The 26360-nt window shown below is 44.4% G+C and overlaps 1 protein-coding gene across 3 annotated transcripts in view; it reads left to right on the forward strand.

Moving 5' to 3' along the window:
- The window catches only part of EML5 (EMAP like 5), a 337324-nt gene that overhangs the window by 166996 nt on the left and 143968 nt on the right, over window positions 1-26360 (forward strand). For all 3 annotated transcript variants that reach the window (XM_045015105.1, XM_045015106.1, XM_045015108.1), the window contains 2 exons: window positions 5174-5360; window positions 8126-8231. In XM_045015105.1, the coding sequence (XP_044871040.1) occupies window positions 5174-5360; window positions 8126-8231 (293 nt within the window). The remainder of the gene's footprint in view (window positions 1-5173; window positions 5361-8125; window positions 8232-26360) is intronic.

Below are 26360 nucleotides of genomic sequence, written 5' to 3' on the forward strand. Positions count from 1 at the left end.
ATGTGCTCAAATCAGGGGAATTGGATAACTTTCATCATGGAATACAGAAAGCACTGGCACATGGGTTTGCTAGTTTGGTAGCAAGGATGTTTAATAATTCTTTATTTACGAGTAGTACCATTTGACTGGAGAATAACTAATGTGATATCTATATTTAAGAAAGGGAAAAGAAGTGATCCAGAAAATTACAATTCTGGTTATCTTATCTCAGTAGTATGCAAGGCTTTAGAACAAATTATTCAGGAAAGAATAATTAAATGAATGGTAAAGGGGATGTAATGTAACATGGATATATCAAAGGTAGATTATGCCAGACTACCTGATTTCCATTCTTGAAAAAATAACTGATTTCTTAGATAAGGGAAATGCAGTAGGTCTAATATAGTTGGACTTCGGTCAAGAATATGACACAGTACCACAAAGGAAATTATTTGTTAAATTAGAGAAGATGGGGATTGGTACTAGAACTGTAAGGTGGATAAGGAACTGGCTAACAGGGAAAGGGCAGTGGGTTGTGCTGAAAGGTGTGGTATCAGACTGGAGAGAGGTTACTAGTGGAATCCCTCAGGGATTGGTTTTGGGACCAGTCTTATTCAATTGTTTGTTAATAACCTTTGGACAAGGCATTTATTGATATTGCCCATATTTGAGTATCAATATGTAACTTGAACCTGGTATTCACAAATTTGGGATCACGTTGGCTCTTCAGCTTGTTCTAGATGCCAAGATATAAGCAATCAGTTTTTGTAAATATCCATTTTATGAGGAGGTTATTTTTTTCTTTTGCAAGTGACTGTCACCACAACCCATACCATTGTCACCTCCATATAGCCTCATTTATGTATGTTATACTTAAAGCATTACTTGAAGACGATTCGGAAACTTCAGCTAATTTAGAGTGCAGCTGTTCATTTATTTTGTGGTGCTTTGTTTATGGTACATATTGTACCTATACTCCAGTCTGTATGGCTGCTTTTCTTTAGTGGTCCCAAGGAGTCTCTCAGAATCCAGATCCAACTCATCCTTCTCTAGGTCACTGGGTTCTGGAGTTTCATTTTGCTGATCCTCCTGCTTGATTCCTTTGGTTTCATCTAGTCACTTTTGGACCATGTTATCATTCATCAACTGTAAACCATTCATTGGAGTTGTTTATATCAGAGTCTGACAAATAGAAGGAGACTGTGCTCTGGGTAGGATTGTTCCATTACTGAGTCTGATTCACCAAATACTGGTTCAAATTTCCAACCATCTCTAAACTGTTTTGCACTAGGACACTGTAGCGAGGCAGAGCGGCCTCCCTCTGACTCTGACAGGGAGGACTCCCTACCCCGGGGTGGGCAGAGCCAGGCTGAACAAGTATAAGAGGCAGAGCCTCCAGCTCAGTTGAGGGGGAGCCAGGGAAGGAGTCAGATGTTGCTGCCTTGTTGCTGGCCCCTGAACCAGTGACTGAGCTCTATCAACCCTTACTTCTGAAGTAATACCAGGAAGAGCTGCTGCCAGGCAAATACCCTGAGGAGCTGCTGGAACTGCCGGTGGCAGAGTATCCCAAGGAGCCTGCGGTCCCATGAGTGATTAAGCCCTAAAAACAAGTATGAGTAGGAAGTAGCCCAGGGAAACCAGACATTAGTCTGGTTGTGTTGCTGAAACCATGGTCAGCATGTTTTGGCAGGATCCCTGCTGACCCAGTGGCGGGATTTCCCGCCACTGTTAGGGCCCTGGGCCCTAGGGTGAGCCCAGGTCCTCTTACTCCACTGCTGCCAACCCTACCCTGGGTTGGCAGCCCACCCACCATAGGCCGAATGGCCTGCAGTTGTTTGCTGTCTGCCCAGCCAAGGAGCTGAGCCATAGATTTCTTTTTCTCAGCCCTCTGAGAGGGTTTGAGCCTGACTGTGTACTATTGCTCTGCGCTGCTTAGAAGGCGGAGCCTGACCTGCTTGCTGCCTGCTCCAGCCAGACTGTTATTGCTCTGCCTGGCCCAGAGGGCCTGAGCCTGATTGTGGTGGTTGTCTGCCCCAGCCAGGGGGCTGGGCTAAAGGCTGCCAATTGTCCTGTCATGAGGAGCCAGCACCCTAGACTCTTTACTGACTTACTTTGCTTAATCCCCTGTTGATCAGCTCTCAGCTGCTAAGTGGCGTAGCGAGTTCAAGTGGTCTCCCTCTGACGCTGACAGGGAGGGACCACTCCAAGCCACTACAGACACTTTTTATTAATAGCTTACGTTTTATATATCTTTTAGCTATAATTTTTTTTTCCAATACATCCTTTTTCATACATTCCTGGGCCTTTTATGGTGGCTTCAGTAACTTGGGGGGACCAAATAATGTTGTTTTTTATCTGCTTTCTTCTATCTTTAAACAGAAAGTAAAGTGAGGAGCAAGCCCTGGAGTCAGGGAGATAAGGGTCTGTTGTGGGTTGTTCATGCATTGTTCAATGGGCACAGAAGTTTCCACAGCTGGGCAGTGCTGACAGCACATCTCCACAGCATGAACATGTAGAGTCAGTATTCTCCAAGAACTATAGTGACTGCTGTTAAATAACCTTTCCTTGTTGGATCTACAGAAGATGTAAAATTGTTCACGAAGTTATATAAGTGTTTGTTTTTCACAAGTATTTGAGAGCAACGGATGCTCAAAACATAAATCAATATGTTGCTCTGAGTTGTATATTTAAGTCTGCTTTACAAAAGAGCTTTACATATTTTCTGAATGTGCCTCTCCTGCTGAAATAGTCACTTTACAATGAGGCAGGTAGCCTCACTCTGTGTTATCTGTAATGAGTGTCAGTGGTTTAAATAAGACAGATTGCCTTCTGATGCTATAGTATACCAACTTAAATCATAATTACAGATAACTGTCATGGGAGTAAGCATGGAGATATTTAATGGAGAAGCTAACTTTTGGGAGACGAATGCTGGTGGATCACTATTGGTAACTAGATCAGATAGCTACAATGGGATTAAGTTATGAATGTCCTTAAAGTTTAAAACAAGAGGCTTGTGTTTGATGTGGAGCTGAATGAGTAGCCAGTGGAGGAAACTTAAAGAGCAGGTTGATTTGGTCAGAGTGACAAACCTCAAAGATTATTTCAGCAGCAGCATTCTAAATAGATTGGAGGAGTGAAGAAAAGTTGTAATAGAGAAGGCATGAAATGTTGATAAAAGGATGTGAGTTTTCAGTTTATAGTCAGAGAAAAGGCTTGATTTCAGAGATTCTGTCTAAGAAAAAGAGGCAAGATTTATAAATGGCTTGAATGTGTGTGTGCAATGAGAAGATCAAGTGAAAAATGACACCTAGGTTGTGGGCCTGAAAGACTGGGGTGGTGATAGTGTTGACATGGTGATAGAGAGTGGGAGCAGAAGGAAGGACTTGTGAGGAAAGGTCAAGTGCTCAGTTTTTGTTACGTTGAGCTTAAGATGCCGAGTGGACATCCACAAAGAGATGTCAGAAAGACAGACCAAGATACTACATTGGATGAAGGAGGATAACTTATCAATAGAGGGGTAGATTTGTGAATCATCAGCATAATGATGGTAGTAAAAGCCATGCTTGTGCACATTGATGTCTATGGCATACTTACCGAGCTAGATAAAGAGCAATGGAGCCAGCCTAAGGAAAGGAGTCAAAGTGGGTTTCTGGAATGAGAAAGTGAAGAGGGGAGGCATCCTTGAATAGATGTCAGGAGGAATTCCTCTGGGAGGAGCCAGCCATCAGATTGGTGATGGCAAAATGATCTTTGACATTGGGAAGGATCCAGACAGTAGATGTTTTGGGGTTCTGATGGCATGATGAATCCTTCTTGTCATTTTTTTGGTATGTACTTACAGTAAAGATATTTTTATTTCTGATCATGACACTGATATACTGTCTGCAGTCATCATATTATCTTGTTCTGCGATCCTCTTAGATTTCACAGACTAAGTAAGTTTTGGCTCACTACTTGAATGATATAGACTCCAAAAAACTCCTCGATACTGCAAGAAGTAACGCAGGTACTGCAACTCCTCAGTACTGCATGAATCAGTAGGTGGCACTTTGGTTGACTACTGGCTCAAAACAATACTCCAGCATTGTGGTAATGGAGCCCATAATGGAGTATTGTTTTGACCCAGAAGTCAACCAAAGTGCCAGCTACTGAATTATGAGCTACACTGAAAACCAAAAACTAGCGCTAAATGAAAAGCAGAATTTCTGTCCTGTGAGAAATTCAAATTTTTCAATATTTGTTTTTATGTCAAATCAGGACAAAAATTTGAAATATCCAAATCTTTGAAAGAAAAGTTCCAAAGATTTAGATTTTGAGATGGTAAAAATGATTTGTTTTGATATGTTCATTGAAACTAAATGCCTTATTTTGAGTCTTTTGGACAACTGCATCTGCCTGTGCTGCTGCATTTCCTTCTGGGAGTTGTATTTTGGGTGCCTCATGCTTTCATTTTTCCTTATCAACTAGACTACATCTCCCACGGTGCAGCCACAGTCAGATGGCTCCCAGGATGCACCACACAGTTGGGTCAAAAGAGAAACTATGGTGCCTCAAGAGAGATGAAGTCCAGCCCCAAACCCTAGCCTTTAAGAGAGAATGAGGCATGAAGCACTGCAGTACCACAGGAAGGTGCAGTTGAACACTAAACTGACTCAAAACAAAATGTTTTAGCTCAGTTCAACGAACTGAAATGTTTTGATCTGGGTTGAACCAACCTGAAATAAAATGCATTTTGCATTGAAAAATCATTTTGACTGAAAATTCCTGACCAAATTCACCCAAGGATCTTGGCCACTTGTGATGTAGAAAGAAAATGTTAAGCCTGGTATTCCAGACAAATTCCAACCTGTACAATTGTATGCAGTCTAACTAAATTCCCCCTGCAGTTTCATTTGGAAAAAAATATTAGTCTTCCTGTTTTAAACTTCTTATAAAGCATTACTGTTAATAAACGTTCTCTTTCAAGTTAGGGGTAGGTGTAATGATCTTTGCGTATTAATTGAAGTTTGTAAAGTGGTATTCTTTGGGAATAGAGATGTGAATCATTTTAATACTCCTATGTAGTACTTGGTATATTATTTGTAAGGTGTTACCTAATTTAAGAATTAAATGTGTCCTGATTGTTTTCCTATCGTTAACTACTTAGCATCTATGCTTGTGATCTTGAGCTAAAAACTATTTTTTTGATTAGTTACAGAGGTTATGATTGTCGGAGTAATCTATTTTACACTCAGACTGGTGAAATTGTATACCATGTTGCAGCAGTGGGCGTAGTATACAATCGGCAGCAGAACACACAGCGCTTTTATCTAGGTCATGATGATGACATTCTTTGCCTTGCTATTCATCCCTTAAAGGACTACGTGGCAACAGGCCAGGTAGGATACATGTTTATATGCATTAGAAATTTGAAGTTACAGTACTTTAGTGAATTTACACATGCATATTTAGGATTTTGCAGTCTACAAATATGCAGGTGAATTTTTGAAATTGTGTTGGGGACAGAGAGAGGTCTAAAACTTGAGAACCTCAGCTTTTCTCTAGGGCTGCCAAGCGATTAAAAAAATTAATCACGATTAATCATGCAATTAAAAAAATTAATCACGATTAATCGCACTGTTAAACAATAATAGAATACCATTTATTTAAATATTTTTGGATGTTTTCTACATTTTAAAATATATTGATTTCAATTACAAGTGTACAGTGCTCACTTTATATTTATTTTTATTACAAATATTTGCACTGTAAAAAGCAAAAGAAATAGTGTTTTTTCAATTCACCTAATACAAGTACTGTAGTGCAGTCTCTTTATAATGAAAGTTGAACTTGCAAATGTAGAATTATATACAAAAAATAACTGAATTCAAAAATAAAACAATGTAAAACTTTAGAATCTACAAGTCCACTCAGTCCTACTTCACCCACTCAGACAAACAAGTTTGGTTACAATTTGCACGAGATAATGCTCTCCACGTCTTGTTTACAATGTCACCTGAAAGTGAGAACAGGCATTCGCATGGCAATGTTGTAGCCGGCATTGCAAGATATTGATGTGCCAGATGCGCTAAAGATTCATATGTCCCTTCATGCTTCAACCATCATTCGAGAAGACATGCGTCCATGCTGATGGGTTCTCCTTGATAACGATCCAAAGCAGAGCAGGCCGATGCATGTTCATTTTCATCATCTGAGTCAGATGTCACCAGCCGAAGGTTGATTTTCTTTTTTGGTGGTTCGGGTTCTGTAGTTTCCGCATTGGAGTGTTGCTCTTTTAAGACTTCTGAAAGCATGCTCCGCTCCTCGTCTCTCTCAGATTTGGGAAGGCACTTCAGATTCTTAAACCTTGGGTCAAGTGCTGTATCTGTCCTTAGAAATCTCACATTTGACAAAACGCAAAGAAGGTACCAGTCTGCTGTGAAAGTGTTCTTAAAATTACAATTTGCTGAGTCATCATCCGAGACTGCTATAACATGAAATATATAAAAACAAGAAGTCTGGTAGCACCTTAAAGACCAACAGATTTATTTGGGCATAAGCTTTTGTGGGTAAAAAATCTACTTTCTGTTAGTCTTTAAGGTTCCACCGGATTAGTTGTTGTTTTTGTGGCTATAGACTAACATGGCTACCCAGCAATACATGAAATATATAGCAGAATTTGGGTAAAACAGAGTAGAAGACATACAGTTCTCCCCCAAGGAGTTCAGTCACAAACTTAATGCATTATTTTTTTAATGAGCATCATTGGCATGGAAGCGTGTTCTCTGGAATGGTGGCCGAAGTATGAAGGGGCATATGAATGTTTAGCATATCTGGCACGTAAATACCTTGCAAAGCCGGCTACAAAAGTGCCATGTGAATGCCTGTTCTCACTGTTAGGTGACATTGTAAATAAGAAGCTGGCAGCATTATCTCCCAGCAATGTAAACAAACTTGTTTATCTTAGCAAATGGCTGAACAAGAAATAGGACTGAGTGGACGTGTAGGCTCTAACGTTTTACACTGTTTTGTTTTTGAGTGCAGTTATGTAACAAAAAAATCTACATTTGTAAGTTATATTTTCACGATAAAGAGATTGCACTATAGTTCTTGTATGAGGTGAATTGAAAAATACTATTTCTTTTGTTTATCATTTTTACAGTGCAAATATTTGTAATAAAAATAGTAATATAAAATGAGCACTGTACACTTTGTATTCTGTATTGTAATTTAAATCAATATATTTTAAAATGTAGAAAAACATCCAAAAATATTTAATAAATTTCAGTTGGTATTCTATTGTTTAACAGTGCGATTATTCACTATTAATTTTTTTAATCACAGTTATTTTTTTGGTTAATCACGAGTTAACTGCAATTAATCAACAGCCCTACTTTTTTCCAATTAAATATATTTGATCAAATTTGACAACTGACTGAGTTTATAACTGATTAACTCTCAAATAAGCATGAATAAATTAACATTTTTGTTTTATTTTTTTAAAATCAACATTATATTGTGTTTCAACTGTAAGATAACATATAGAAAAAAACTGAATACATATAACATTTTTTATATTGTTAAAGGTAGCTGTCAAAAACAAATGTTCTCATATTCTGGATTTCCAGTTTAGACTGTTTTATATGATAGTATGTCTGAATTCTATATGTATGCTCAAAATCGCAGTGCTGTTAGTTACAATAAGATGCTATTTTATCAATCTTGCCTCTTTTTCTTAGACAGCATCTCTGAAATGAAGCCTTTTCTCTGACTGCAAACTGAAAACTCTCATACTTTTATCACCATTTAATACTTTTTCACAGGCATAATTTTCTGATAAACATCTTCTTTCAAAAGCTTTGTTCTCACGTCAAGAATTTATGGCTTGATTTTGAGAGAATATTTTGAGTTTTAATTAGTGAACCCAGCTAAGAAACTGTGTTGGTATAGATAAAGACAAATGATTATTAACTAGACAGCTCACCAAATTCTCAGTAAAGAATTTATACTTATATTGGTAATATTTGTAATCTGGGTAAAAAGTATGTTTGAGATTAAGCAAACAAATTGGCCTAGTTAGAGATTTTTGATTATATAGTAAACTGCTTTAAGTGATGACCAACTACAAGATGCAAAAGAATGCCTAAAATCCTTTATATTTTAGGTTGGTCGGGATTCCTCAATACACGTTTGGGATACAGAGACAATCAAACCACTGTCAGTATTAAAGGGCTATCACCAGTATGGCGTTTGTGCTGTTGATTTTTCAGGTAAAATATAAATAGATATATATACGTATTTCATGTTTTTTTTTAACGTACAGTGCTAGTCAATTTTAATTTGTAAGTGTGATCTCCTCTTTCAGCTTAGATATGGACCACATTCAAGTTTTGCAATTGAAAATGCTTTCTAGTGATCATCCTGAAATGACAAATATTCTCTAATAGTAAATATTCTCTGTAAAAAGCTACTGTTGAATTTCACACATCTGGAACAAGATCAAAGAGCATGATATCCAAATCAAAAGAACGGGAATGAATCACTTTAATAATAACTAGTCCTTTCCTTGTCACAGGCAGTGCCACAGATCCTAAGCCTTATCTACACTACCAAGTTTTGTTGATAAAAGTGATGTCAACACTTAAAAATCGGCATAATAAAAATCGGAATGTCATGTTCACACTCGCTCTCTTTGTCAGCAGAGCATATCCACAGTAAGGGCACTATCATCGACAGTGTGAGCAATGCACTGTGGGTACCTATCCCACAGTTCAGTTCGACACCTTCTGTCGCTAGGTGTTGTGGGAAGGCAGAGCAGATCGCGGCACATCGTTGGATCAGGCTCAATGTCCCATAATGCATCGCTTTCAGTCCCAGGACTCCATGGGCTTCCAGCTTTCTTTCATGGCATTTTTCAATGGCCCTTCTTTGCTGTGCACCCCAGCATCTTTGTGAGAAGGATGGATCTTGCACTGCTATCCTATGCTCTGATACTGTCATGAAGACATCGTGGATGGCAATGCAGTTAATCGCGAAGTTCCTAAGTGAAGAAGACCCCCAGTCGCCTGACATGCTGTAGGATATGGATAGGAGCAACTTTTGATTGCTTTTGGCATTCACAGAACAACTGCAGAGGGTGGACCATCGCTTTTGGACTGGCGAAACAAGCACTAAATGGTGGGATTGTATAATCATGCAGGTGTGGGATGACGAGCAATGGCTACAGAACTTTCAAATGCGGAAAGCCACCTTCTTGCAACTCTGTGCGGCGCTCGCCTCAGCACTATGGCACAAGGACACCAGAATGAGAGCTGCCCTAACCATAGAGAAGTGTATGGCAATTGATGCATGGAAGCTGGCAACTCTAGACTGCTACCTGTCGGTCGCAAATCATTTTGGAGTCGGGAAGTCGACCATTGGGGCTGCGTTAATGCAAGTGTGCAGGGCAATTAATCACATCCTGCTGACTCTGGGAAATGTGTGTGAAATAGAGGATGGCTTTGCAGAAATGGGTTTTCCTGACTGTGGAGAGGCGATAGATGGCACACATATTCCAATTTTGGCACCAGACCATCTTGCAACAGAGTACATCGATAGGAAGGGGTACTTCTCCATGGTGTTGCAGGCACTTGTGGATCACCTTGGGCGTTTCACTGACATCAATGCGGGGTGGTCCGGGAAGGTGCATGACACACACATCTTCAGGAACACTGGCCTGTATAGAAAGCTACAAGCGGGGACTTTCTTTCCAAACCAGAAGATTACAGTGGGGGATGTTGAAATGTCCATTATAATCTTGGGAGACCTGGTGTACCCCTTTCAGCTGTAGCTCATGACACCTTACACTGGAAACCTGGACAGCAGTAAGGAGTGGTTCAACAACAGGCTGAATAGGTGCCAGATGACAGATTAAAGGTGTACTGGCAATGCCTTTATGGCAGGTTAGACCTTAATGAGGATAATATTCCCATAGTCATAGCCACATGTTGTACATTGCATAATCTTTGTGAAGCTAAGGGTGAAAGGTTTGCACAGGGTGGAGTGTTGAGACAGGCTGCTTGGCTGCTGATTTTGAGTAGCCAGATACCAGGGCTATCAGAGGAGCACAGAGGGGGGCAATTCGAATCAGGGAGGCTTTGAGGCAACACTTTGAAAATGAGAACCAGTAATGTATATATCTGTGATTGGTGCTGCAATGTTACATTACATGTAATTTTCCTAGGAAGTAATGGTGACATTTGGAACCTTACATTCCAGCAAGCACATGAATAAACTGCCTGTATATGTATTGGCAGTGCCTACTATCTCAGTTTGTAGAAAACAAATAAAGATGAGTTACCATTCAAAAATTTTGTTATTATTGCACAAGAAACAGCACACAGAAACACACAAACATACAAAGATGCTTGGTGGGAAAGAAGGTACCAGGGAAGGGCAGACTTTCAGAGTTGTGTGTAGGTCCAGCTCTCATTATGAAAGTTGTCTGAGGGGGTGGAGTGAAGGGGAAACCTAGAAGTCGCAGAAAGTGGAAATGACTGTGCAGGCGGAGTTGGGGGAGAGAGGGACATGGAAAAGAATTCTGAATGTGCTGCAGGGGAGGGTGGGCATGGATCTGCTTGGTCTGCAGCTTTATTAAGGACTTCAGCATTTGCGTTTGCTCCTCCATTACTTTAATCACCCGCTCAGTAGCATCCTTAACAAATTCCTGATTTTCTTTTCTGTCCTGCCTTTTGGCTTCCCAGTACTCCTTGCATTCCCTTTTCTCTGCATTGAAGGAGTACAGTACCTCCCAGAACATGTCTTCTTTGCTCCGTCTTGGGCACTTTCTTATCTGGCAGAGACGCTTGGCCAGCGTGTGTGGGGTGTTTCTGAAGGCCACATCTGCCAAAGCCCAAGGAACAATGCACAGAAGCATGATTGTTAAATTCACGCACAGCATTGAACCATTTCAATAAAATACACTCTTTGCAACATAACAATCACTTTCTCACTGACCTTGGGCAAGCACAAGCTCTGCGAACACCCAAAGCATGGTGAGTGTTGGCAGGGGGGATGGGGCTTCATATGGGGAAAAGAGCACTCACTCTGCAAGGAACTGGGGGAAAAGTTCTAAAATTCTCCTACACTTTTCTAGAGGCGGGGGTCATTCTAGAAGACATCTCACGGCTAAGGGTAAGCAGGGAAATGAAGGTACATCTATTACATACTTCTGGCTTCCACCCTACTCCCTATGCTGCTCACTTGTGTGCCGCTTTGATCCCCGCACAAGCAATGGCGCAGGAAAGTTCCCTACAATGGGGGAAGGAACAAAGCTGCTCTGCCAAGGAACCTTCAGCAGTGGATTTCCAAGTACCTCCAGGAAACTTTCCTGGAGATCGCTCTGGAGGATTCCCATGAGATCTCAACATACATCAACACCCTGTTCTGCTGTACTGATTAGCTACATAGGGAAATGTCCAGCTCACAGAAACACAGCCAGCCTTCCACATTTCTATATCCTGAACCCACCTCCACACTACACAAACCACAGCCATTTACCAGGTGTCTCCTCTCCTGCTTCTTGCTCACTGGAGAGTAACTGCTGAGACTGGCTGTACACCTCTGGAGTGGTGAACAGTTCCTGGCTGCCTGCCCCACGGGGCGAACCTGCCGGGAGCGCCACATCATCTAACTCTACCTCTTCATTAATGATTTCGTCCTCCAGGTTAGGTCCTCTTTCCACTGCTTCCAGGCCCACCGAAGTATCCACGGGTCTCGGCAGTGGAGGTGGGGTCGCGACTGAGGATAGTGTCCACCTTCTTATAGAACCGGCAGGTCTTAGGTGCAGCACCGGAGCGACAGTTTGCCTCCCTCACCTTATGATACACCTGCCTCAGCTACCTTATATTTGCTCTGCACTGCAGCATGTACTGATCATAGCTCTTCTCACACAAGAAATGTGCCCATATCCCAATTCCTACGGCTCAAGCGCAGCTGTGACTGCACAGCTTCCTCTCTCCATATGCTGATCAGATCCAGCAGCCACACAGTGGTCCAAGCGGGAGACCATTTTCTGCAATAACCTATCATGGTCATCTGGGAAGATGCTCCACACCGAGCAAAGAGGAAATGGAATTTCAGAAATTCCCAGTGCTTCTAAGGGGTAGGGGTAGATGGTTGTTTACCTGGCTGCAGGGCAGTGGAGTTCAAACTGCTGACTAGAGCGGTCACGATGGGCCTTGTGGGACATCTCCTGGAGGCCAATTAAAGCAATACAATGATGTGTAGTGTCCACACTGGCACTTTGTCGACAAAAATTTAGAGGAAAAAGATTTGTCTCTCTCAGGGTGGTTGTATTTTGTCTTCAAAGCAGGGCATTTTTGCCAACAAAAGTCACATCGCAGTGTGTAAGCATTCACTGTTTTGTCAACAAAAACTGCCTTTTGTCAACAAAACTTGGTAGTGTAGAGAAGGCCTTAGACAATGAGTCGGCAATGTCTCCTTGGAACTTTAGAGGAACGCCAATCTTGAGAGCCACTGCTACAGGCTAGGCTCTGCCAGTAAAAGCCCTTCAGTGTTGTTCTTCCTCTAAAAACGGTCAGAAGGATAAAACTTTCTATGCATGGTATTCATGTCTTTTATTTTATTTCCCCAAAAATTTACTTCAGAAAATCCATTGCAAAGACTCCTTGAGGCTTCAGAAAGAATTTGGAGTCCAAAACTATTGTTTTTATTTGAGCCTTTGAAGAATTTAAGTCTTTTAGTACTGCTTATGGAATTTGTTATTAATGAATAATATACATTAAACACAAATCTTCTTTAAATGTAAAATCTCTATTTTTATTTATTTTTTCTCTTTACTCATTTTTCTTATCAACATGATGGTTTGGGTTCTGTTAGTATCTGCTCTGGGAAAATAAACATAAAAACTCTTTGGTAACTCTTTGGTAGCCAAGTAATAAAATTAATCCATTCTTTAGCATTTTAGTCCATCCTTTAGGAGCAAAGTTGAGCTATCTCAAACTGCAATAAACAAAAGTCTATACTCTGATGTGAGACCATCAGCAAAAATCCGTTAGTTTTAATAAAACATTGAGCCCCTCCAGGTTCCAACAAAACACCTGGTTGCTTCCGCTAAAGATGAAATTCATACAGAATAGTTTTTAAAATTTGCATTGTTTTGACTATTGTCTTCATGGCCAGAACTCTTTCTGTTTGTCAGTTCTCTGGCTTAATCAATCATTGGTAAAATATTAGCAACATTGCATTTTAGCATCTATTTTAACAGCTTGTATCTTAGAAAGATGAGCTGAAGGCTAGATTCAATCTTTTCTTGCACAGGAGGAAGTGCAGCAATTGACATACTGGACTAGACCACTGGCTCATCTAGTCCTGTATTCACCCTCTGATCGTGGCCTCTCATTGTTTCAGAGAAAGGTGCAGAACACCTCTTTTATCTGCTTCTTCCAAAAGTACTTCTGCACATTCTAATACAGGGCCTCTTTGTGTATATAATGCCCTTTCTCAGTCACTCTGCAAAGCCAGTACCCTCTGCATATTCATATCTTTCTAAAGACCCTCTTATGTCATGATGCATACAAGAAATGAACTGACTGACTATGGATAGTGTGTGAGCATTTTGAAATTATTTATCTTTTAAAAAACCAAAACAGAATATTTATCATGCCAAGTTACCTCCATCTCTGTTTTATTTGTTTTTGTTTGTTTGTGTGTTTGTTTTTTAATGCAAACTCTTGGAAAGTACATAATACATGATGTTCACTGCCAGAAGAAAAATTAAACAATACTAATAATTCAGTAGTGGAAATTGATATGAGAGGCTAAAACTTTTTGAATTCTTCTAAGTTCTTGCCTTCAATTATAAATTGTGGCAACGAGTTCCACAGACTAATCATGCATTCTTATTTAACTCTATCATGTCTCTTTTTATTTGTTTCTTCTCTAAAATGAAGAAGCTCAGCTTTTCTGTCACTCTTCATATAAAAGTCTTTCCATGCCTCTAGCTCTTTTTCACACATCTCTTGACCTCTTCTATTTCTTCTATAACTCTTTTGAGATCCGAATTGATAAAAGTATTCTGGGTAAAGGTGTAAATATGTTTGTGTATCTATATATTAGTGTGTGTGTGTGCACGTGGAGAAATTTTGAAATAGCGTGTGTGTGTGTGTGTGTGTGTAAGGCTTTGAAGTAGGTTTATTTTGTTTGTATGTGCGGTAGGGAGCTTTAATTGGTTCTTCTTTTTCATTTACTTTTTATTGGTTTTATGTTGCACACTTCGTTTTTTGTTTTTCTTCATTATTTGCCGTTTTAATATTTTTGTTTTCACAGTCTAATAGTACTGCAGGACAAATAATGGCAGATACAGTGTGTAATATGCTTCTTTGCCTGAATTTATCTTTTGAGAATCTGAGAGGACAAGCCTCTGACTAAACCAGTGTCATAGACCTTTCTGGACATTCACCAAGCTGCTGTGGTTGGATCCAAATATTGGATCCAGCATGCTTCTAAGTGCACTCAGTCTGGGTTGTGGCTAGGTGCTTGGCTTTGGCTTCCAGGCTTATGCCCAGAGTGCAGACTCCCTGTCTGGTATCACTTCTAGGAAGTGAGAACCTGTGGTCCAGCTGCTTTAATCCCCAACACCAGTGCTGAACATCCCCCCCATCCGAGGCCTCTCCAGGAGCTTAAGCACACTATTTCCCAGAGCTCCACCTTTATAGGTAAACTTGTTCACTGTTTAACCTTTCAGCAACGTATAACAGTTATGACAAGGAATCCAGAAGCTTTGAAAAGTAATCCCTTAAACACGTACACACATTTTATTCATAGAGAAAGCATCCAGACTTACAGATCCATGCAAAAATAACACAATCCGCACAGAATAACTGTCCCTTCAGTGTCCTCACCACTCAAAGAGCCCACTTGGGTTTTAGTCAGTCCTTGCAGGGTCCCCAAACCCTCCTCACCTTGTGTTTTTTAAAAGCAAGTTCTTATACTTTGTTACTCCTTTACTGCTGGGGGATTTCCACTGATCCGACCAGGGCCCCGCAGACAACCTGGGAAGAAGAACCAGTTTTCTTCATCTTGGCCAATCTTTTTAGCATATCCATTATATTGCCAAGGCAAAGTCATTCCATATTAATGACATTTTTGATTGTCTTGTAGCTGCTTCCAGATGTGACAGCCTCCCTGTTAGCAAATTGCTAATTTTGTACACACTGAGAATTAGAGTTATACATAGAGTCCGTAAAACCAGTCAGAAATCATGAGATGTACACAGATTTCTCAAACCAGCACAACGAGCAACAAGTCCTGTAAGCAGATGGTGCAGAACTTGTTGTTATTCTTCAAGTGCTTGTTCATGCGATTCCATTCTAAGTGTGTGCTTGCCCACATGCACAGTTGTGGGAATTTTTTGCCTTAGCGGTATCCATAAGGCTGGCTCTGGCACCCTCTAGAGTGCCGCGCTCGTGCACCAGTATATGAGGTGCCACCAGCCCTACGCCCTCTCAGTTCCTTCTTACCACAAATGACGATTGGTCAGAGAGCCTTCCTCTTGTCTCGCAAGTGGATAGTGGTTTCTAACAACCTATAGATTGTCTCTTTCTATATAGTTGTTAGTACTTAGTGATTAAGTGTTAAGTGTTAGTGAGTTAGTCCCAGCAGGGACTTTGCCCCGAGGCGGGGCATGTCCCGGTCTCCAGGCTTTAAACCCTGCTCAACTTGCAACAGGCTTATGCCTGTTAGTGACCCCATTAGCAGCTGCTTAAAGTGCTTGGGAGAGTCACACATAAAGGAGACGTGCAGAATCTGTGAGAACTTTCCCACTCTTTTTGAGTCCTGGGCTGACATTCACCTAAAGACCCTCCTCACGGAGACTGCACTTTGCCCAGTGTCAGAACCATCCCACTCTGATTCAACTCCCAGTACATTGGCGTGGGTGTGGAGCACCCTACTGGACGTGAGTTCTGCCTGGCACCGTTTGCCCTCGCCGGTACCCAAGAAATGCCCGAAAAAGCAGTGTGGCTCTTTGGCACAGAGTAAAGAGGGGAAGGGGGTGTTCAGCAAAGGACCAATTTCAGGCCTCACGGCCACCTTGGAGCTCCAAGGGGGTGTATCTCCAGCTGGACACCCCCAGCCCATCCAGGGATCTGCCTCCGACTCCTGGGTGCAGTAAGGGACTCTGGCACCTCTTAGTGTCTTCCAGATGGCTAGGGACCTAATGGCCATTCCGGTACTGCCCACACTGCGACCTGCAACAGATTCGACTAAGGCTCCCTGTAACCGGGTCCTTTCCTGGGCCGCCCCCTGCTGAGCTCTGTGCTCCCTGAATAAAGCACTGTGAGGATTTTCTTGCTGCAGCACCCGTGGCTTTTATTTACATACAGTTCCCACCACCAGCGATACTATGTACAAACTTACAGGTCTTCCTATCTCCTCTTTACAGGGGGTCTCCCTTCAGCCTGGAGACTACCCCTTCCCTGGCCATCCCCTTGCACTGGCTGCCAGCCAGCCTTTATAGCTCTTCTACTAGCAGGCCCACAGGTGCAGCCAGTTCCAGAGGCCAGGCACCAGACTTCTCCCCAGCCCCAATCTATTTCCCCTGATTGGGGCTGGCTGAGCAGGGGCTAATTAGGTGCCTTTGCACCAGCACCCTGCTACACACCTCCCCCCTTAAGCTGGTGCCGGGCCTGGTCTTCCTCGGCCTCGCCTTCCGCGGCCAGGGATTTTCTTCTGAGGTTGGGCCTCCTGCCCAGCCGAGGGGTCCCCTGAAACAACCCCATAGGGCTTTGGCACTCCACACCCACAAAAGGTACATTGGGTAGGGGGTGAGGCACCCCACAGGTCCACGCTTACCCAGAGGTCCTCACACCATTCACACGGCTGGGCCAGCCACCCCAGAGGCTCCTCTTTCCTTTCCAGTGGGGGTGATGGCTCAGAGCTCACTGCCCCGAGTTGGCCCCCTATCTCTGGTCCAGGTCCTCTGTCCCTTTGCTGTTGGGCCTCACTCTGCTGAACGCCTTCTACCTCCCCGAGGGCTCCCTCCCCCAGGTGGTCCTGCCCCGGGAGCTCCCTGGGCTCCTCAGTCATTCCCTCCTGTTTACTTTCTTGGCTCTGTTGTCTAGGCTGTTCTACTTCTCCCCCCGGAGGTTGTGGGGCCTTCTCTTGCTCCCGATCTGCCTCCCCTGGGGCCTTGCTCTCCCTTTCTAGGGTTCTTTTTCCCCTCATTCTCGGTTGCTTCCCCCCGGCCGCCTTTCCCCTCAGGGGAAAGTGCCAGTCTTGCCCTAGGACCACGGGGTAAGCTAACCCTTCAATTACCCCCACCCGCTTCCAGGTAAACCGCCCGTCTACTTCGAGAGGTACCTGGGCCACGGGACAACATTTCCTATCCCCGTGGATGCAGTCCACCCACATCCGTCCCCCGGGGATAAGCCAGTGCGGCTTCACCAAGCGCCGCTGTGCAAAGGAGCGGGCGGAGGCCGTGTCCACCAGACCCCTCTGGGGCCTTTTGCCTACCCGCACCGGGATGGTGGTCAACCCACGCCTCCTTTCCCCCACCCCAGCCCTAGTCCATCCGCAAAAGTCCGCCGCCCCACACTCCATCACCGGGCAGTCCCGACTTTTGTGTCCCAGCTGACCACACCGCCAACACACGAACTGCCCCGGGCGGCTAGGGGTCCCCTTGGGCTCCTCTCATCGCTTGTCCGGCGGCTTCACCCCGCCGTGCTCACGGGGTTTCCTGCCCCCCTCTGGGTCTCGCAGGACTCGATGCTCCCTCACTGGGAAGTCAGCCTCCGCATATTCCTCGGTCCTTTGCACGGCCGCTTCCAGAGTGGCCAGCTGGTGTCGCCGCACCCAAACCCGCACGCTGTCAGGGAGGCCCTGTAGAAACTGTTAAAGGACCACCTGGTCCATTATCTGGCCCACCGTGTGGGCGTCAGGCCTCAACCACCAGGTTGCCCAGTCCGATAACTTTTGCGCAAAGGCCCGGGGCCACATACGCCCTATCCATCGGGCTGCCCGAAGCTTCTGGCGGTATTTCTCGGCCGACAACCCGAGGCGGTCTAAGATTGCCGCCTTCACCACATCGTAATCCCTGGCTTGGGTCTCCGTCAGGGCCATATACGTGGCCTGAGCCTCCCCGGTGAGATAAGGGCCCAGCCGTAGGGCCCAGGTGGTATGATCCCAACCGGCTCCCAGGGCCACCCACTCAAAGGTGCCCAAAAAGGCATTGGGGTCATCGGCGGGGGCCATTTTACAAAGGCTGAGGCCTGGCGTTCGGGTCCCATCCCCCACAGCAGGACTCACCAATTTCTGCAGGAGCTGTTGCTGTACAGTTGACTGCTCTTTGATAAAGTCCTGGAGGGCTTTCTGCTGCTCGGTCTGCCAGACGAGGAGAGCCTGCCGCTGCACCTGTTGGGACTCCTGGAAAGACTGTAGCGCCTTTTGCATTTCGGTTTGCTGCTCGGCGAGCCATTGCAGGGTGCCCTCCATGCCCAGGCTGCCACACTGCGTCTATGGCACGATTCCCGGACAAGCCCCCACGTGTAACCGGGTCCTTTCCTGGGCCGCCCCCTGCTTAGCTCTGTGCTCCCTCAATAAAGCACTGTGAGGCTTTTCTTGCTGCAGCACCCGTGGCTTTTATTTACATACAGTTCCCACCACCAGCGATACTATGTACAAACTTACAGGTCTTCCTATCTCCTCTTTACAGGGGGTCTCCCTTCAGCCTGGAGACTACCCCTTCCCTGGCCATCCCCTTGCACTGGCTGCCAGCCAGCCTTTATAGCTCTTCTACTAGCAGGCCCACAGGTGCAGCCAGTTCCAGAGGCCAGGCACCAGACTTCTCCCCAGCCCCAATCTATTTCCCCTGATTGGGGCTGGCTGAGCAGGGGTTAATTAGGTGCCTTTGCACCAGCACCCTGCTACACTCCCCAATCCAAGGGCAAGCCAGCCATGGGACTGCTTCAAAGGGCAGTGGAGCATCGTCGGTCCCCAGAGCAGAGGCGTCCGTTCCCTGACTCCACAACTGTGACTCCCAGCTCTGGAACCTTGGTCTCTGGCCAGATGGCCCATATCCCTGGCACTGCGCTCGCAGTCCCCCGCATCGAGGCACCAGTCTCTCAATTCCTGGTACCGACCCACCTCCCACCAGTCGATGCCCCGACATAGGTCTTCATCCCCTAGATGGTCTTCAACACATCAGTCTCTGCCAGTGCGAGATCGCTTGCTGCCACAGCACTGGTCCCTGTTGCCCTGGCACCGTTCCCCAATGAGGCATTGGTCACCGACTTCCAGGCACTGGTCCCCCGCTCCTAGAGTGAGCCTCCAGATGCAAGCCTCCTCAGCCCCACCTTGGTCCCTGGAAAGTGATTGGTCTGAGTGGGAGTTTAGCCCCTCACCAAGGAAGCACCGATCTCTTTTGGCTCCGGAGACCAGTGCAGCACTGGCTCTGGCTGTATGGCAGCAGGGCCAATGGCCCTGTTGTAACCCGTGGGGCATGCTAATGATGCTGGTGTCATATTCATACAACTCCTTGGCCGCTTCGGACAAGCAACTGCTGGTATCAGGCTTGGAACACAGCGCAGACTCCAACATGGGGTTGGAGGATCAGGTGCCAATGTCAAGGGAAAATGCCCCAGCTCCTTCCCCCATGGTGCTGTTATCGTCTGAGGCACCTCACATGCCAGCCCTACTGATGACTTCAAAGAGCACCAAGCTCTGCTTAAAAGAGTGGCTTCTAACCAGGGCTTGGAGGCCGAGGAACTGGCAGAACAATCAGACACCCTTTTTGACATGCTAACAGCGGCAACCCCAGCATGGCTTGGACTGCTGGTCCATGAGGGTGTTCTAAAGATGGCTAAGGTACTGTGGCAAACCCCTTCATCCATTCCACTCACCTCCAAACAGGCCAGAAAGAAATATTATGCCTCTGCTAAGGGGTTTGAATATCTCTACACCCACCCACCCCGCAGGTTGGTGCTTGTATCGGTGGCCAATGAAAGGGGCAGGCAGGGTCAGGTGAGTGCCATGCCTAAAAATAAGAATGTCAAGGGATTGGACCTTTTTGGAAGAAAAATGTATTAGACGGCTAGTCTCCAGTTTAGGGTGTCCAACAACCAGGTCCTGTTGGGAAGGTATAACTTTAATCTGTGGGACTCCCTCAACAAGTTTAAGGATGCTTTGCCACAGGACCTTGGCCAGGAGTTTGTGACCATCCTGGAAGAGGGCAAGGGGGTGGCTAGGGGCTCCCACCAGATGGCCTGGGATGCAGCCAATTCAGCTTCAAGAGTCGTTGCCTCTACTATGGTAATGAGGCACAGTTCCTGGCTTCAATCCTCAGGTTTATTCCAGGAGATGCAGTCCTCCATTCAAGACCTTCCATTTGAAGGCAAGGGGCTCTTCTTGGAGCAAATGGATGAGAGACTGCATGGTCTCAAAGACTCCCAAGCCACTCTGTGCCCGCTGGGCCTCCACACACTACAGGCATCAAGAAAGCAGTTCTGTCCTCTTCTGCCACCCAGGTCCTGGAGGTCTCCTCAGCAAAGTGCCTTCAAAGTTGCCTCTCTTCCTCCCATTCACCTGCCCAGCCCGGCCCTGTGAGACACCAAGGGGGCCTGAGACAGGCATTTTGAGGGTGCGCACAAGGACAGTGCCCCAGTCAGACTCCAGGATCCACCATCCAATTCTTATCTCAACCATCTGTGTCCCTTCCGGTCGGCATGGTCACAAATAACCTCAGACTGTTGGGTGCTCAGTATAATATCTTTGGGCTACACCCTGCAGTTCTCAACTCCCTCCTCCCTCCCACTCCCCCTTCCCCTTCCCTCTTTCGGGACCCTTCTCACAAGCAACTCCTTGTTCAGGAGGTGGAAAACCTTCTAGGAATGGGGGCAGTGGAGGAGATGCCTCAAGACTTGAGGGGGAGGAAAGGATTTTACTCCCACTATTTCCTAATCCTGAAAGGGGGCTTAAGACCCATTTTGGACCTGCAGCATCTCAACAGATATCTCAAGACCATGCAACATGGTCTCCCTAGCCTCCAACATCCCCTCCCTGGATCTAGGAAATTGGTACACCACCCTTGATTTGAAGGATGCATACTTTCATATTTCTATCTTACCAGGGCACAGATGATTCCTCCATTTTGTGGTGGGTCAGCGCTGTTGCCGGCTTAAAGAGCCCGAGGCGGAGCAACAGCAGGGTTCGTTGCCCGGTGTGCGTCGCACTAATTATCACACCAGGGTGGAGAAGCAAAACCAGGTTTATTTGGGCCCAAAGAAAGGTGCCAGGGAGAAAAGCCTTCTCAAATCCTGCACGCCCGCGCGCAGGCGGGGTCCCAGCATTTATACCCCACTTGTTTGTGTAAGCCTTTTGTTCGGTTTTCCCCCTCACCCCTCCCTTCCCAGCAGCAGCTACATTAGGCATTACATTTCAGTGTGTTAGAAAAGGTTCTCATGCACAAGCTTATCTGTGGCCTTGACAGAACAAACACATACAGATTTTCCTTCCCCCTCTCCCCCTCCTCCCCGCCGCTTTTGCTGTTCCAAACTCCTACATTTGCAAGCGGAGATTGCTGACAGCTACACATTTTGCTTGCAGTCTGTTAGCATCTTAGGCTGGTTAAAGTTTACAGCATGTAAGAACTTTGGTTCACTTCAGGCCCAAAGTCACAACTTTGGTTTACTTAGGCCTAGTGGCACCAACAATTCCCCCCTTTGAGAATACTCAACAAACTTTTGGCGAGTTTTCTCAAACTTTAAAAACAAAAAACAAGGAAGCTTTACAGATATATGTACAACTGCTCTTTTGAGCTTAGTTACCCCAACCCAGGAATGAATGCATGGACAAAAGAGTGGAATGTCCATTTAACAACTAAGGGATTGGGACACTGACTATAAATCAGGTAGGTATACCAAGTGGTTTAATTTCCCAGATGTCTTCGTGAATAATTCAGTCCCATATGCATGCTCCCCATGGACCCAGCAGGATTCGGTATGTGGAAACCACACCCACCCTAACCGATCCATATGCTTGGAAGGAGCACTTTGAATGTCCCCACTTCCATCCAGAAAGTGTCCAAGTATGTCTTCATGACCACAGATCAGATGGTACTCCTGATGCATCTGTAAGGGCAGTGGGCCAAGTCTAGTCTAGATCCCACTGCAATGCCTTCCCAGCCTCAGTGATATGCAATACCATCTCTGTCAGTAACTTCTGGGTCATGGAATTAAGGGCTGAAATGACATGTAACTCACCAACTCCAGCCTGTACTTAAGATAGCTGAGTTTCAAGAATAAGGCTAGTAGCCTTTTCTAGTTGGCCCAATTTTTTATCATGTTCTTTGCTTTTAGATATTGGCCCTAGCCCACAGGGATCTGCTCAATTCTCTTTCTTTCCAGAGGAAATAACCCAGGCCCTCTGTTGTGCTAATCTAATGGCATCCCCTTGTGAGCAATCTGGGTATGTAGAAGTGATTTGAAAACTGGATAAGGGCAATGTCATTACATACTGAAGGATTTATCCAAAACACAGGGCACAGCCTGTAGATTAAACCCCAAAAGTCAATTAATACCACATTCCCAATCATGGGTCCCATAAATTTCTTCCTGCCAGTGTACAATTCTTTGTTTCTTCACCAGGGTCAGTTCTCAATGTCCTTTTAGTCAGGAATTCCTGGACTTTGGCAATGTCAGTGGAGTGAGTGTTTCTTCTTCTTTCCCAAAACAATTGTGGTTTAGCATCCTACAGGGGAGAGGTTTCCAGCACATATCACCCGGTAATGGCTTTGCTTTTTCTAGAAAAGTCTAAAGGCACAGTTGGTCTGTCAGTGGACAAGGGAGAGGTTGTCCAGAAGCTGTCCAGAAGCACAGTAGAACTAGAAGAAAGAATAGGCTAATCATCAATAGGAAAATTCTTCTGATATGGAGGGGTCTTTTTGCAGTGAGAATCCTGGGTCCAAGCAGTCAGTCTTTGGCACTTCACAGCAGTGTTGGTAGACAGGAGGACTTGGAAAGGGCCTTTCCAGCGTGGAGCCAAGGCAGTCTTTCGTTGATGGATCTTTATGTAGACCCAGTCTTCTGGTTCCAAGGAGTGGGCAGGGCTGCTAGGATCTTTGGGTTGTTTCTTCTTTACCTGTGAGAAAAAAAAAACCTAACACATTGCATTAGTGTCTTTGCAGATTTTACAAATTTTATAGTTGCATGGGCAAATTTAAGTCCCCCTTTTTTTTCTGGTTTTTAGCCAAGTAATGGTTCTTATACTTATTAGTGCCAAAGGAAGGGCATCTGGCCACGTTAAGTTTGTCTCAGCACAAATCTTGGCCAGTTTATTTTTAGCATGTTAACTATTCTTTTTCCTTTTCCCATTTTTTTCTTTAACCTATAAAGGAAACTTTTACTTATACACCTTTTGTTAACAATGAACACATACACAGTACATTAGTCTTATTTAATGTATGCCACATATACCCTTTTACTAAAATAACCTTATTACAGAGCTTTAGAACAACAGGCCAGGACAAGCACACCCACTTTGATGAGTTCACTTAATATAACCTCTAGTCCAATAGCTTTCCACCATCCCCAGCCCTCTGGCTAGAAGTCTGAGGTAGCCAGAAGGATCCCATGTACAATATGGGGAGTGGGTTAACTTTCCATGTCCTTGCTTTCAAAGACTGTTAGTATGCAAATTTTAATAACCATTCTAAATTAAAAGATTTGGCCAATGAAGTTTCTTTCTCTTACTTAAGAAAATGTATTAGACTTTAGTATATCACATTTTTTTGATATATCCAAACACTTTGTATTCTAAGTAGAACAAAACAAGTATCTGCATTTCAATTTGACACTGCTGCTTAATTTTAAATCAAACCATCTCATAAAAATATTAAACACAACAATTTTGGCCACGGGACAAACACCACAAGACAGAACATAGAACACAAAACATAATTGTTACTCTGTCAGTAAATGCATGATATGTTGAATGCTGTTCAGCTGGCATTAGTTTTCTTTGATTATCTGAAAGACAAAACAGAAGTCTACCCCCTTCTGGGCAGTCAATCATTACTTAAAATATACGAATACTCTTGTTAATTCAGGAGAATTACCCCATATTTTCTTTGCCTGAATTTATTTACAAACATTTCAAAGACACCAAAAACTTCTCTTTAGCATTTTTACAAAGTTCAACTGCTGTTCCCTCCAGCAACTAAAGAGTTAACTTTTCACTTTCCCTTAAAAATCACATGCTCTTCCCTTAAATCACTTGCTTTTTCCTTCAGCAGCCACTTACCAATTCAAATCACCATTTCAAATATCCTCCTGAGTATTTGAAATTTCCATGCTTATACTCACTTACTCCTTTTCACTACACCCTCAAAAGTTTCCAACCTGTTTTCCAATCTCTCTGCTGCCTGTCCGCCTGGGCCCGATCCTGCTTTTCTCGCTGAACTGTTCTTATCCTGGACACAAACTTATTCCACTACCAGTTTAGCTAGGAGGGTGGGCTTCACAACTAGCCCCCACCCTTCTGGTCTTTTCCCTAAAATATTTTACTCCCAAAACTACTCAAGTCCTCCCTAGTAAGGCTTGCCACCTGGCAAAAATACATGGCCATTGGGTAGAGGCCATTTACTTAACACACAATCCAAACTCCTAAAGGGGGTCTACCCAGAGACCCACCCATTTGTCTGCTGACACTTAAACAGAAAAGAAAATTACACAGAGAGCAGAGAAAATTACAGTCTAAGCCAGATTTTTCCTACTTCTATTACATTGTCCGTCACGGGGGGGCGGGACAGAATTATCTCAATACAACCTCAGAGCTTCATCGCACACATGGCTTCCACCCTGAGGAATTACGAACGAGAAGTTCAGTTCCGCCCACACACCCAACGCCCAAATAAACAGAGCAGAAAAACCAACAGTAACCGGTTAAACAGAACAGAGCTAAAACTAGATAGTGCACCAAAACCAGATAGTGTTTCCTTATTCTATTAGGGCTCACCTTTAACCATACAATCCTTATTATATAATACCAAACAATACCAAACAAAGCAAACATAAAATAACAAGGGTAAAACAGATGGTGTAAATTCTGCAGGGCTTCCCAATTCTCTATTGCTCACCAAACTGACAAATTTCTGTTACCAATTATCCCTTATGTCAGGTGATCAAACTGACATTGCAGGACTGGGGGGGGTAGATAGAGAAATCACACCATATATCCAAATTTTAAAGCTTCATTAAAAATAATAAAACAACAATGGAAAGTATTGGGAACACTCCCACATCACTCAGGAAAAAATATGAATGCTCCAAGCCTTAAGCCACTTTAATACTTACACATATCCAGACTGGCATGTCTGTGTATAATGTTCAGAGAAGGAAAATAGGTGGACGGGAGAGTATCCTGTATACAGCTTGTCCAGAATTTCCAACATGCTTCCACTCTTGGGATGGCTGTTCTTTTACACCCTGGACTCTCCTGCGGCGTCTCTTTCAGAGATTCCAGTTCAGGTCAGCTGCCCTATGGCTTTTCCAGTGTCACCGAGCCATACCAGCTACAGGGTTGCAGAAGCACACTGTTGGATCTCACTGGAGAATTAAGCTTTGCAAATGCAATCTCAGTTCTGTAATTTATACTGCCCTTGGTTTGCCTCTGTTTATTTTCCACAACCAGCTGGAGCTGAAAGTAGTTTTACTTAGCATAGTCTGTGTGCTGGCTCTTGACCTTGTAGGCAGAGCAGCTCTCTCTTTATCTCTGGGGTTAGCCGAGTTTCAAATTAACCCGTTCCTAGACAAATTGCTCACACTGTGTCAGAGGCTTTTCTTTGTGATTAAAAGCTCCTCTGAGATATATGATCTTATCTAGATTGAAGATACCTTCTAATGGGCACTGTTTAGATGGATTTTTACACATGTGAAGATTCCAATTCTCTAAATACCTGCAGGTTTTAGGACCATAATGTACGTACATGTACTATGCTGGGGTACCCTTAGGGGGTGAGGTAGAATTTTTAGACTGTCTCTTACCCATTTTCCACTTACACACACAGAGAGGGTACCCTGTCCGCACTAGCGGCTCATAAACTAAGAATCTCTCCCTACAGAACAGTCACACAGGGGAGACTAACAAGGATGACTGACTCTCCTACATCCCCTTTCAGCAAAGAGCGTCGGCTAGTCTCTGGGAGACACAGCGCCGTATACTCTAATTGCATCCAATGAGATGATCAGACTGTCAGTAGCCCACACGGAAAGGAAGGGGGGGAGGGAAGATGGGTTCACACATTCCTAGACCCAGGCAGCTTCCTCGCCGGACGATGCCAGGCTGAGTCAGCCCACCGTGGGTCGGATCTCCTAAAGATCCACTAGTTACTGGGCTTGCGTTAGACT

The sequence above is a fragment of the Mauremys mutica genome, chromosome 4, assembly GCF_020497125.1.
Source record: "Mauremys mutica isolate MM-2020 ecotype Southern chromosome 4, ASM2049712v1, whole genome shotgun sequence".
In the NCBI taxonomy this organism is placed as follows: domain Eukaryota; kingdom Metazoa; phylum Chordata; order Testudines; family Geoemydidae; genus Mauremys; species Mauremys mutica.